The following is a 14,624-nucleotide window of genomic DNA, read 5'->3' as shown; positions in this document are numbered from 1 at the left end:
ATGATCCATTGTCTCCGCTCATCTAAATTACACACTTGGCAGGAAAATCATCCTCAGAAATGTCGTAGTTGCGATTCTGACATATGAGTGATGAATTAAAAGTGAGGGGATAAAATGTATTTGTTGTTTTATTTTACTCATCATATCGGCTCGTATTTCTCCCATGATGCCTTTTGGTTTCATCCTCTGCGTCTCTGCGCCTTTAGATCGTTTCATCGTGAGACACCTGCTGAAGTGCCGCTGAGCAGAGTGCCACCAACCTGCCTGAAGTCCCTGCAGACTCCCAGCAGCACTCTGAGGGGACACACACGGGACCCCGGGACAGGACGGGACAGGAAGGGACAGGACAGAGGGACAGGACGGAGGGGACCGGGGAGGAGAGCCCGCGGAGCTCCGTGGACATGTGGTGAGAAGCGGACTCCGCTCTCGCTTTTGTTTGGGGGGGCGGCTCCTCTCCTCCAGTCCCGTCCCCTCCCCTCTGTCCCCCGAGGCGGGAGGAGAGCCTGTGTTTGGTTCACACAGAGAGAGAGAGGAGTGTGGGGGGTGGGGGGGGGGGGGGAGAGAAAGAGAGAGAGAGAGAGAGAGAGAGAGAGAGAGAGAGAGAGACTCCAGAGCTCGGGGATCGTCCAGGGGGAAGCAGCGCTGCTCTGGACTCCACAGACACTAACGCGTCCTCGATCCTCGCACTGAGCCGGGGGAGGAGAAGAAGAAGAAGAAGAAGAAGAAGAAGAAGAGAAGACAAAAGAGGAAGAAAGACTTGTCCGATGATGATGACATGTGATCTGGGGCGCTAGTTGATCTCTCTGTTGTCCCCTGACAGCTCACAGAGGAGCGCTGTGGATCTGCGGACGCACCGGGAGACACTTTTGAAACACCTTTCCACGCTGGGTCAGTCCGCTTCCTGCCCGGGGACCCTTTGGCAATTTCAATCAGTGTTTGAAGTCTTTTAACGGTTTGGAACCCACCACTTCGACATGCTTTTCCCTCCGTTTTAGCATCCACTCCCACCTCGGAGCGAGAGTTACGCGGACACACAGAGTCGCTGCTCGGTTTGTTTCAGAGCGGCAGTAGAGCAGCAGCAAAGCAGCAGAGCGGCGGCAGAAAGCGCACCCACGCTGCTCCTCTCGAACCCCGAGATTCGGAGCGGGATCCACGGGAGAACAAGTGCGCAGAGAGGCGGGTATCGACCCCGAACACAGGAGTGGCTTTGATGTTTGGGATCCAGGAAACCATCCAGAGAAGCGGCGGCAGCCTGAAGGAGGAGCCGCTGGGAGGCATGAACGCTGTCCGGAGCTGGATGCAGGGGGGCGGCGTGCTGGACGCCAACACGGCCGCTCAAAGGTGAGCACTGCCCGGGGTGGAGGCGGACATAAGCGCCCTCCTACACCTACGGAGCCCCGGGGAATGACAGGGTTCCACTCCCGGGACTCCAGGCTGCGTTAATGGGGAAGATTAAGCCCTCTAACCGGGGGACTCGTTCTCTGGCGATTGGGAGATTAAAAATGGATTTAATTGCCCCCGGGGCGGCCCGTTATGTCCGTGACTGTGGGGAAATTAAGATTCTCATGCAAATATCAAACCCCACGGTAACTTAAGTAGCCTGTGTAATTTTAAAGTCAAAACTGATGAAGAGTTAATGGCAACATGTGTTTGTGCTGTAAATGTTTACGCACAAACTCTGCACCCTCTGCTCATTTTTACTGGCTGCTTAAGTTTTATTAACTTGAACTCAAGTGGATAAATAATATAAATCTATTCCGGGCCTGCTGTGTTGTTTAAAATGGAAGATTGGTGCGTTTTTGTCAAACACCTTTTATCATTTTATTGTGTTTGTAAATCATGGTTTCTCACTAAAATTTGAATATATTTTCAGAAAATTGCACTTTGAGGATATTTCCACTATAAGCTTCAATTTCTTTCTCACTATCTTGAAAATCTTTAATTGTACTTTTTACTTTTATTTTTTACATTTTTTAAAACGTTTGTTTACTCTCCCTTACATCCCTGCACCAAGCTTGACTTTTTACTCGCTTATACTCTTTAAACTTTCTATTTAACCTCCTTGCAAAACTCTTCACACACCGACTCCTTCCGCGCCTGTGTGTCCGCAGCGGAGTGGGTCTGGCCCGGGCTCACTTTGAGAAGCAGCCGCCCTCCAACCTGCGGAAGTCCAACTTCTTCCACTTCGTCCTGGCGCTGTACGACCGTCAGGGCCAGCCGGTGGAGATCGAGAGGACCTCCTTCGTGGACTTCATCGAGAAGGAGAAGGTTTGTGCAGAAACACGACGATGATCCACTTACTGTGTTCTTTAAGAAGTCTTTAATAATTTACAATACAGATAATCTGAAGGCCTTGACTGATAAAACTGATATCAATTTAATTTTTCACCTTTTAAATATTAAACATTTCTCCAATATTTTATCATTATTATCATTATTATCATTATTATCATTATTATCATTATCATTATCACTATTATTAGTATTATTATTATTTAGGTAAAATACAGCGTTGTGACGTAACACATTTTTTTATTCCAGCACCTTCGATCTATTGTTGCGTTTGAAAAAAATCGGAAATCTCATGTTTACTCTGATTAGTTTTAATTTACAGCTCCGCTCAAACAGCCACTTGTTCTATATAAACTGCGGCCGCTCTCCTCATCAATTATGACGCCGTTTAAATGAGACGAAACTGAGCTGCAGAGTTTAGTGTTCGGATTTATTCGCCTCCCAAACATGAGCGCTAATTACACAGGAATTAAAACGCCACAATAACAGCGCGGAATTACAGGGCCGCCTTGTACTTTAATGTGTCCATTATGAGCATAAATCACACGAAGAAGAAGAAGTAGAAGATGGAGACGAAGAAGAATTCAGTCTCCACGTGCATAGAGTGAGAGAGAAAGGGAGGAAGTTGAGGTTTATAATTAATGTAACTTTATTTACCTTTTAATCTGTGTGTGTTGCTCTTTAAAGGAAACGAGTGGAGAGAAGACAAACAACGGGATTCATTACCGGCTGCAGCTGCTTTACAGTAATGGTGAGTGAGGAGCCTGACACACACACACACACACACACACACACCCTTACATCATCATCTCAGGCGTCTTTGGACATTTTTTTGGATTATTGTTTTACCGTATAAAAAGCTGCTCCTGACCTCAGAGTGGTCATCTGAAGTGTTGCGCAATAAGACCCCCTGCAGCCTTTATTTGGGCTCCATTGTTCCTCAGCTGTGAGACCTGATTGATTTCTTGGACCAACATTTTTTTGAGGGGGGAGCTATTTTAGGGCCGCGACCACAGACCAGAGCTTTAACCGCTTTTCTAAACCAATTGGTCCACGCTGTTAAAGTGTTGCACACGCTAACACAGTTACACACTAGATGTTTCATTATGTTTAGCATGTGAACACACACGTCCTACCTGAGCCCAAAGGTGAGCGCAAGCATGGTTCTGTGTTTGAATCCCAGCCAAATTCAGTCAAAAGTCAGATTGTCTCTGCGTCCCACCTGCACAGACGTCCTCCTCTACAACAAACACAATCACATGGTTCGACTGATCTTCGCCTCTGCAGCTGATCGAGGTGTGTGAGGGTGTGTGAGGTTGTGTGTTCTAAGAGCTTTCTCTCTATTTTGCATTCTGACAGGAATCAGAACAGAGCAGGACTTCTACGTCCGACTCATAGACTCCATGACTAAACAGGTAAGAGTATCTCAGAGCATTTAAAATACACACACACACACACACACACACACACACACACACACACACACACACACACACACACACACACACACACACACACACACACACACACACTGGGGTCTGTCACCTCTCCTCCTCCTGTTACCTCCCTGACAATGGGCCGCTCCAACTGATCTGCCTGTACTCCGCCGCCCTCCCGCATCCGTGTGTGTGTGATTCCAGAGGCTGTGGGTGGGTGTTTCCTTCGTCTGTGTGTGTGTGTGTGTGTGGGTGGGGGCGCGCACACACACACACACACACAGTGCATGGCTCCAGGCGTTTGCATGCGTGGTGTAGCTTTCTGGCCGTGATTAGAGCAGCGTGGAGGGAGAGCCAACGATTCTGCCGCTCACAGTTGGAAGTGGAAAGATATAACGGCACCTCTGGGATTTGGTCGAGCGAGGCAGCAGGCGTTTACTGATCAGATTCAATTTTTCTGTTAGTGTTTATGTTTTTTGAAATACATAAATGTGTGTGTGTCAGTGCTCTGGGTTCTTCAGGTAAACAGTTCAAATTAAATGGGGTTTTTTTTGTTTTTGCACAAGAAGGTGTGTGTGTGTGTGTGTGTGTGTGTGTGTGTGTGTGTGTGTGTGTGTGTGTGTGTGTGTGTGTGTGTGTGTGTGTGTGTGTGTGTGTGTGTGTGTGTGTGTGTGTGTGTGTGTGTGTGTGTGTGTGTGTGTGTGTGTGTGTGTGTGTGTGATGAGGAGCCAAGCAGCCAGACTATGCACTGAATACTCACTAATGTGGCTCCATGCTCCGATAGTCTCACACCGTTGCTGCCACTCCACGCCACATGCTGTGTGTGTGCGTGTGTGTGTGTGTGTGTGCGGGCGGGCGGGCGCGCGCGCGCGTGTGTGTGTCGGTCTGGCAGGCCTAAGGGACCACACTGCTCCCTAATAACTGTTTAGTTTGAGCTTGGTGAGGTGACAGCCAGTTGCACACACACACTTCCTCCCTCACTGCAGATAGAGAGGGAGTTTTGAACCCCCCACGCAGACACACTATTTATTTTCCGGCTCACCACCATATGAAAAATGAAATACCTGATTTTTGTCCTACATAAAGACATTTTTTAAAAAAGAAAGGGAAAGCCGTTTTTCCATAAGACGCTGATGCATGCAGGTGTCTGCTGCACCTGTAAGCTTTTTGCATAAATGTGTGTGTGTGTGTGTGTGTGTGTGTGTGTGTGTGTGTGTGTGTGTGTGTGTGTGTGTGTGTGTGTGTGTGTGTGTGTGTGTGTGTGTGTGTGTGTGTGTGTGTGTGTGTGTGTGTGTGTGTGTGTGTTCTGGTGTATGAGTGTGTGTGAGTGTGGGAAAGATGGAGAGAAGCTGAGAAATGAAGAAATGGGCAAAAGGATGTGTGTTTAGTGCTACACACAGCATGTGTATCAGCAGATTAGGCAGAAATGCACCAAAAGCAATAAAACATGCTTGTACGTGTGTTTCTGTGTGTGTGTGTGTGTGCGTGTGTGTGGCTTGAGGGACAATGGTCATGACATCACTCGCCAGTTAAGCCAACCACGCGGCTGTTTTGGTTCGACCACCTGTTAGTGTTCCATTCCACTGCCACCACTGGGAACACACACACACACACACACATGTTTGGCATCTATCTAATATTAGTTCACATCTGATACGTCCTCACGGTTTCCAAACATTAGAAACTTTGACAAATTTACAGCAACACGATCTCAGTGAGAAACTCTGCTCATCTATGCGTTATAGTGTGTGTGTGTGTGTGTGTGTGTTATGCAGTCAAAGAGTCACTGAGAGTTTGTGTTAAAGTTTGGACTGAATGAGACGATTTGTGGAGCTCAACCTGATTTCCTGTTATAAACCTTTAATGTACTCTGAGTGTTATTGTAGTATCCTGTATACATACAGTACATCCACAGTGTGTGTGTGTGTGTGTGTGTGTGTGTGTGTGTGTGTGTGTGTGTGTGTGTGTGTGTGTGTGCGCAGCAGTAATTGTGTTAAAGCGAGTCCTCGTCTTCTCACACTCGGCTCCAGTCGATGGCGTCTCACAGAATAAAGCGTCCTGTCGCCCTGACGGATCGCTACCTCGCTCCCCGACCTGACACCAACACAGGCGGGGAGTGTGTTCACCGGCTTAACAGCTCCCTGTTTACATGCCACGCGTGTCACGGCGCCTCAGAAGAGGAGGAGGAGGAGGAGGAGGAGCTGGCAGAGATGCAGTGCGGAGGGGCCGGTGAGGCGGAGAGAGGGAGGAGACGGAGGAGGAGAGGGCAGATAAAAGAGGGGAGCGGAGGTGACAGTGCGGCGGGTGATGAAGAACCTCAAACAGATGCAGGGGGACGGGTGGCAGAGGGACACACGCGCGCACACGCACACACACACCAGTCTGACACAGATGGTGGATCAGAAATTTTCTGCACGTTATTGCGTCTCTCACTGCAACAGATGGAAGCGCGGACACAAAACAGCGAAAAACAAAGGAAACAACACCTCAATGTACACACACACACACACACACACACACACACACACACACACACACACACACACACACACACACACACACACACACACACACACACACACACACACACTTCCTCTTCTACAGTATAGACCATGAAACAAACTGGAGAGAGTAACATGTAGTTCAACCAGAGGGCAAAAGCTAAAATACTTGAAACATTAACTGAAACCTCTTAAAGTGATGTTGAAAATGCGATGTAGCAGCATTTCATTCTGTGAACGCGTCAAAAAAAACAGAATTTCTATCTCACATGCGTGCAGAACTTAAACTATAAACCTCATTTTCCCCTTTAGAAAGTAAGAGAAGCTGTACGACCGTCGTTTGCTGTATTTTGAGTAAAGGCATCTAACCGTGCTGCACACACACACACACACACACAGACAGACAGACAGACAGACACACACCTGTACGCGCAAATTCAGGACGTCGCTCAAAGTCGGAAACGCGTCCGAGCCGACGCCCGGCAGCACTTCCTCCCTCCTCCGCGGCCGTGCAGACTGACCTCTCTCTCTCCCGAGGTGTTTTAGGGAGGAAGGCGGCGGCAACATCAGTCCCAATTCTGTTCATAAGATAAATGCACTCGCCCGGCCCAAGGTGCCAAGGTTCTCTCTCTCTCTCTCTCTCTCTCTCTCTCTCTCTGTGTGTGTGTGTGTGAGACAAAGACAGAACAAAAGAGCAAGAGAGCAAAAGAGTGGGAAAAAAGAGAGGTTGAGATGACATTGATGCATGTTGGTCTAAGGTAGGAAGCAAGTTCAGAGGGAGCTGCTTGGCCCACGCGGTTCCCATGGCACAACGCGCAGCTCTAATCATAGACGCAGCTAATGGTTGTAAAGTATCTGCCTGTTCTCCCTTCGTCTGGGCTCCTCCGCTGCCTCATTTGTGTGTATTAATACACGAACGCGGCTCAACTTTACCGTCTCGTCTGACCCGTTTCAGAGCAGATCAGCTCGTCTTTGGTGTTTCGCCCAGTTGGAGGCGGCGGAGAAGTTTTTCAGCCTTGATTCCGCGCTGTTGTGTTGCGATTGTTGCGTGGCTCGGCGGCGCGTTCAGGAGTGTTTGTGTGTCTTTGTCTCTTCTGAGGTCCTCGCTGGGTGGAGGTCATGATGCGTTGTGGTCTGGGGGTCACTTTGGTGGACTAATGAGCAGCTTGCGTGGTGCTGAATCAGTAGAGTGTGTGTGTTTGTAGTATTTCAGCCGTTTCTGTCTCTTTAGTACAGCCTGAGACACATTCTGTCCAATGTTGGGACGTCTGACCTCTAATCAGCGCGCATTTCCTCCTGAGTTATCTGAACAGATGAATTATCCCCCCCCCACCCCCCCCAGTGGCTGAAAATGCCGACTTGAGCATGAATCTCTTTCCTGCCGTGGTGTCTCACAGCTCCTGCAGGGAAATGGACTCCAGGCAGACACGCAGACACGCTGCATTAATGCAGCACCCCGGGGCCCTGGACCACCACGAGGCCCGCAGAGTCCAGGTTCATGTGTCGATACATTTTCAGCAGGTGGTTTCCAATTGAATATGAGCCCATGCATGGAAAATTATAATTGACAAGGACCCCAGGCCCAGAAACAAACGTGGGGCCCAATCCCAGAGACGTCCAGGGTCCTTGAGACAACCCAGCTATTAGTGTAACATCCTTCAGGGCTACTACAGTTTCTAGTTCAACAGCAGCGTAATGGGGCCCTGGCAGCTCCCGGCCGCGGCCTCTGCTTCACATTAATGCTGCACAGCTCCCAGCGACGGTCTGAAGGCTGAGGGAGCGGCGGCTCGTGTGCAGGAGGGGCTGCAGATCCGGCCCCGCTCGCCCCGGGGGCCCCACGGGGACAGTCAGGGGTTCACATGCAGCCAGGATTCGTACTCATTTCATGTGATCACTTAAAGGTTCATACAGCATGAACGTCACTCAACCTCACCGCCGAGGCTTTTTAAACCTGTCTCATCCTCCGCTCCTCACACTTCTCCTTTGACCACCAAAGACCATCGCTATGTAAACTATAGATACTGGAGGGAAGATGGGCGTCGCATGTAGTTTGTAATGTAACTATAAGCAGCCGAGGTCAGATACTCATATAGAATATCTGTGTTTAACACACTGAAAGCTTTTATTGGACATGTGTAAGAGGATCTAAGGGTGTGGAGGGAGACTCACCTGCTGATCGCTGATTGAGAACCACACCTTGATCATGTGACCCGATGTGTGTGTGTGTGTGTGTGTGTGTGTGTGTGTGTGTGTGTGTGTGTGTGTGTGTGTGTGTGTGTGTGTGTGTGTGTGTGTGTGTGTGTGTGTGTGTGTGTGTGTGTGTGTTTGTGTGTGTGTGTGTGTGCGCGGTGAAGTGTATCACCTGCGGAAGAAGTACTTAGAGATGTTTCACTTCTGCTTTCATATCTTTGTGGAATTCTGCATAATAGAGGAACGTGAAGCCGGCTTCTGAATGTGTGTGTGTGTGTGTGTGTGTGTGTGTGTGTGTGTGTGTGTGTGTGTGTGTGTGTTTTGCTTTGCTTTTCTCACCTGTGCAAATGAATATCGCATTTTCACTTTGTTTGTCACGTCGGATACACCTGATCAGCATGTCGTCGGGAGGATTTGTGGCATGAGACGAGGTGTGTGTGAACAAGGTGTGTGTGTGTGTGCGCGCGGGGGGGGGGTGATAGACGCCCCCACGCAGGGCTTGTGTGCGAGAGAGAAGTGGAGGTGTTGCTGTTGCTTGTGACGCTCAAGCCGAAGTGGTTTGGAAATTGTTCCCCAACAACACTCTGTAACGAGATGGCGTCCCTCCAGTCTGACATCATCATCCCTACCCACAATGCACTGCAGCTACATTCTCATCCACTCTCACCCAATTTGTTGCATTTGTTAAATGCAATGCAACAGATGATTATGTACCAATGCTTGATGTTATCTGCTGGGTTAAATTATGAGTTACAATGTGATTTGAAGTTAGGTCTCCTTTTGCAAACTTACCTGTGACGGTGTGAAGAGGAAGACGATACGATGTCATCCTGCTTCTCTGGGTCGCGTCCCATCCTTTCACCAGGTCTCGTTTTGTTTCCTCCTAAAGCAGAGAAACAAGTGAAAACATACTGTCACTGTTATTTTTGTTATTACTTAAACGCTTAGATCCTTGAAATCTGCCGCGAAGGAGCACCGTCAAAGCAAAACCGTATCTGCAGCAGAGAAGCCTAATCTGTGTGTTCTCTCTCTCTCTCTCTCTCTCTCTCCCTCTCCCTCGCCCCCCAGCCCATTGTGTATGAGGGACAAGACAAGAACCCAGAGATGTGCCGAGTGTTGCTGACACACGAGATCATGTGCAGGTGAGAACAAAAACATCAGCCTCCTCCTTCATCCCAAACCTGCGTCTCATCTCCTCACCGCGAACCTCTCAGCGTCTCTTTCATCCCTCTCCTCCTCCTCCTCCTCTTCCTCCATCTCTTCCTCTTCTCACTACTTTTTTGGCTCTGCTCCTCTTTTCCTTTTGCAACATACTTAGTTAATCTGCAGAAAATTCTCACCAATCACCTCTTTGTACTCGATACATTTCTTATTTTGTCATCCTCATTAACCTGTCCCCCCCTCCCACACACACACACACACACGCTCACACACACATACGCGCAGCTGAAATAGAAACCATATCTGTTGAGGAAGATGAGTTTAGCTATCAGAGTTGTTGCTTTAATTATAATCTAAAGATGAATTTCTTCTGAAGTAGGTTGGGAGGAAAGAGTTCTATTTATAGAGGCATTTTACCTCCCCATACTATACAATGCAATGTGTGTGCGTGTGTGTGTGTGTGTGTGTGTTGCGTTGTGACGCCTGGTTAATTAGGACACAGAGAAACTCATTAGTCAATCTGAACCCTCCTGTTGTTTCTTGGCTAACAAATGGGCCTCCCTCCTCAATCTGACTATAAAATATAGGCAAGGGCTCACACACACACACACACACACACACACACACACACACACACACACACACACACACACAGACACACACGCAAGCGCACTCACACACGCACGCTCACCAGAGTTCTAAAAATTCAAATTTAGCACATGAATTAAGTTGTTCTTATTCCCTGACCTTGTCACAGAGCAACTTTAGCTGTACCAGTATAAATTGGGATCATCTGTATGCGTGAGCAGGGATTTTAGCCTCAGAAAAATCAGGAATGCTCATATTTTATTCCGTAGCTTCCTGAATATTCCTGGAGCAGCTCAAGTACAAAGGTTTACGCAAAACCCATTGAAATGCTGATGAGATTTACAATCAATTTATAAGTGATTGTATTTGGTGGCACGATTTTCCCGTAAAGGATTGTTGTTCATCATGTGCCGAGCAAATTGTGGACACGGACAAACTGTTCCGCCTCCGTTATCCTCGCCTGTCTACAAGTTTGCGCGTGTGGCGACGGTCCAGACGGGTCGGTCTGAATTACATCGCCCAATCATCCGCCGTGTGATTTACACAAGCGCCTGCAGTCGAGCCTCCACTTTGCCTCAGTCCTGGAGGATTACTCAAACGCTTCCTCAGGGGGGGAAGCCGGCATGCACAAGCCCGTGACGCTGCAGCTTTGGAGCGTATCGCCGGATGGGCCGCAACAGCCCGCCGGGGTTAAAGTTACGACTGTCACCTCGTGTTCTCACTTGCTGATTCTGCAGCGGGGGGGCCTGGCACGCATGCAGCACGTCGCACAAAGAGCTGGCGGCGTCCATTAATCAGTGCAGCTCATTGTCACGCCGCTGCTATTAGCCATATGCTCGCGGCCAATCTGCCAGCACGCTGCCCCGCGTCGTAAACTAGGTTAGGAGCGTGAACAGATGAAAGGTCTCAGTGGAGAGAGGAGCATGAAGGCAACATGTCACACCTTTCATCTCACTCTGGGTTAGAACAACGGACGCCAGCTTCACGTAGAGAAACAAGACGGCCAGCAAAGAAAAAGTTTATACAATTAATACAGTGTGGCTGAGGGTCCATGTGTCTGTGTCATGTGATCGTGATCCTCCAGTCACATCTGTGCTGTTTGAACACAGGCGTCAACATAAACAATGCAGAAATGTTGGTAAGCAAATATTGCGAAACACCAAATTTGTTATTTATAACATAATATGTATTTTAATCAAAAAAACATGAGAGGGAAGGATTTGCTGAGTGAACATGACTCAGGGCCTTTATTTGTCTTTCGGTGACGTTATGAAGCTAATTCACATCTTTTGTTGTACATCACACCGACAGAGCAACTCAGACCGATGCACACACACACACACACACACACACACATTGTAATGTAAGACAAACTAGAAACAACGGTGGAAAGTTTAATCTTATCCAATCCATGTAAAACCCCACGGCGGATCCATATAAAGACGAGCTAGCTTACAACTTGCTTGCCAGTCAAAAAAACTAGCTTGTTTGGGGTCTTATTTGATCGTTAGCTAGCTAGGTTCAGATTACATCACAGTTACAGAACAGTTACCTGAATACTGCTCAGAACAATATGAGTTATTTTACGTGAATATCTGTAATAACGTACGCAGCACTTTACCACATTGATGACTGTAAATTTTCGTAAAGAAAAAATATCAAAATCAACGCTCAAATCATTGCTGTCGTCGGGTAGAAACCTTGTTACTCAGCCCAGTTACAGTATGTTTGGCATTTAGAGGGAAAAGAGATGTTAGTGTTAGTGACCTCAAAACACACACACGCAAAAAGGAAATGTCTATTTTTGGGTAACACACTTTTTCTACTTTGGAGATTTTGATTCTCTCATCACATCATCAACGCCACCAAAAGTCGGATGTGTGAGTTTGTTCACGTTTCTGTGATACTCTGACGTGGACCAGAGTACTTTTACTTTTACTGTGGACACCTGAGTATTTTTTACCGCTTTCTTTCTTATACTTTCTTCCTTTCTTTTATGTAGAATTCAGAAACGTAACTTTTAATGAGGCATGTCCTCTTTTGTGGGATAGTACTTTCACTTAATTTAATGAGTTCTTCCCTGCCAATCACGTGGTACTTTAAATAAATACTTTTAGTAATATTTTTTGCGCCTCATTTTTTCCACTTTTGTTGCCGTCAATTTGGATCTTTTTTCTTCCGTAACTGTAACCATTACCGCTAACCTTTGCACAGGAGGAAAGGGTGAAAATGGCATTTCCAATTTGTGCTTTTGTGACCGTGTTATTTAAAACTGTGTGTGTGTGTGTGTGTGTGTGTGTGTGTATGTATGAATGTGTGTTTGGTGGGAGGAGGGGAAGCAGATGATTAGATCACCAGGATCCAGAGCAATAAGTGCTGCATTACCCCCCCCCCCACCCACCCACCCACACCACCATCATCCCACTCCCCTCCATTTATAACGTCTTCCACTCTACTCGCCCTCGTCCTCCTCATCTTCCTCTACTGTCCTCCTTCAATCTCTCCTCCCCATCTACCCCCTCAACCTCACCCCTACCCCACCCACCCCAGCCTCTCCCAGGCTTAGCTTTCCTCTCGTCCCCTTCTCCCCTTTCTCTCGTTCCCTTATCTCTCCCCCCCCCCCCCCCCCCCCTCCTTTCTGCCGCGCCGCACTTTGCTTTGGTCGGGACCGATTTTGTGACCCAGTTCACAGAGAGAGAGAGAGAGAGGGGGGGGGGGGCAAGAGAGAGAGGAAGGTAGGACGAGGAGAAAGGAGAGGGCAGAGAGTGAGGGATGCACAGAGGAGAGAGGTAGACAGACGGGGAGGAAGATAGCGGAGACAATGTGTGAGGTGTAACGTGTCAGCCTCTTTCTTTCCACCTCTGCCATCTGTAACCGTGGGTAACCTGAGACATCTCCCCTTCCTCTTCTTCCCATCCAAACCTCCCCCGCCCTCGCCCACTCCCACCCTCTTGTTTTATGCCCCCCCCCCCTCCCACACTTGCTCCCTCCAGGCTCTCTCTCTCCACCCTCCCCCGCTAACACCTTTATCCATAATTGATATGTTGGAGGGAGGCCCTCTCACAGACTTGTAGGACGCACATGTGTGAAGTTTGGTACGGATGCCAATTTGTGTGTGTGTGTGTGTGTGTGTGTGTGTGTGTGTGTATGTGTGTCCAACCCTTCCCACCCTTGAGCCTCAGGCCTCCCCCACCCTTCCCTCTGTCACCTGTGCACCACCAGTGAAGTACAAAGCAGGAGATGGAGCTTCTCCCTCAAAGCTCCAATGGATTAGTAAATGTATATACAGACATTAGAGACGACGCCTCCAGATCTTTGAGTTTCTGGACGGTGATTCGTCCCGTCGGTCAGCCGCCTCTTTAATGAAGTAAGAACACATTGAGGACAGCGGAATGTTCTTCGGTTTAAATTTACACCAAATGTGATTTAATTGAGTCGGGACGGCAGAAGGACAAATATGATGAGGGTCAGGAGAATGACAAAAGTAGGTGAAAGCTAAACTCAGCTGGAGCGCGCAGTGAAATGATGTCATCACAGATGGGACGTTGGTCCCTGCGTCTGCACAGGTTGGAACAGATTGTCACAGAACGCTGAACCCTCAGACGTGTCATAGATATCAATACTTAAGAAATATTGCCGCGGCACCACTCTGCACACTGAGTGACATCAGCATGTTAATCTAACTGCTACATACAGCATTGTACTGTCTCTGATAAGGTCTCGCCCAAAGCCTCCTCTCCCCTGTTCTGGTTGGCTGACCATGCGTGTGAGAGTGTGTGTGAGAGGTTGCGTGTGTGTAACGAGGTGTGCAGACGTGTTGCATGTCGACATCATTTTTCAGAATCAAAGACCAACGAGAGATGAAGTTTTGTTTGTGTTAGTGGTGGGTTTCTGTTGAACATAATGCAGTGTAACCCTTTTAAAATGAATTTCAATTAAATTCACGATTGATTTATTGATTATATAACCGGGTTATCTAATCTATTAAACAAAGTTGTTATTTTGCTATTTTAGGTCAACATTTACACACAAGGATGTTTTATAATTAGCGACAAGAGGAAAATGTCCAGAATCTACAAATGCTGCTGCTTATTTGGATCATTTATATATTTACTCAGTGTACGTTCGAACATGATTTTGGTGCCAGTTCACCACTTGGCCCGGTCTCCTAAAAACATGGATCTGCTCGTCCAAACACACCTTCCGTATCATATACAGCAAGTCTATTTTTGCCAGTTGCTGTCAGCGGGGCAGGACTTCTCCTCCTGTAAAGTTGCTGCTGGAGCTCTCCACCAGTTTGATCAGACGCTGCGGTTCGGGCTGAAAAGCCTCTGGGAGTGTGTGCGTATAAAACACTCTTGGATTTAAACGTCTAAACGCCGTCTGGCCCATTACAAGCCCACATTATGCCCCGTATGTCCCCCTTGTCTAAGTGGTTGCTAACTTTTGCCCTGTG

General features: G+C 47.9%; 1 protein-coding gene across 1 annotated transcript in view; it reads left to right on the top strand.

Annotated features, from left to right (window-relative positions):
- Nucleotides 1–620: 620 nt before the first annotated feature.
- The window catches only part of LOC143009175 (transcription factor COE1-A-like), a gene marked incomplete at its 3' end in the record, with an annotated part of 14,125 nt that continues 121 nt past the window's right edge, over nt 621–14,624 (top strand). Inside the window, exons 1-5 of the mRNA XM_076161188.1 lie at nt 621–1,341; nt 2,112–2,268; nt 2,980–3,043; nt 3,652–3,707; nt 9,488–9,561. Of these exons, the coding sequence (XP_076017303.1) occupies nt 1,211–1,341; nt 2,112–2,268; nt 2,980–3,043; nt 3,652–3,707; nt 9,488–9,561 (482 nt within the window). The remainder of the gene's footprint in view (nt 1,342–2,111; nt 2,269–2,979; nt 3,044–3,651; nt 3,708–9,487; nt 9,562–14,624) is intronic.

Source organism: Genypterus blacodes, unplaced genomic scaffold (genome assembly GCF_046128005.1).
Source record: "Genypterus blacodes isolate CSIRO-AG114 ecotype Tasmania unplaced genomic scaffold, CSIRO-AGI_Gbla_v1 ptg000111l_1, whole genome shotgun sequence".
NCBI classification, from domain to species: Eukaryota; Metazoa; Chordata; class Actinopteri; order Ophidiiformes; family Ophidiidae; genus Genypterus; species Genypterus blacodes.
Note: the sequence above shows the minus strand (reverse complement) of the source record. Positions and strands in the feature narration are given on the sequence as shown.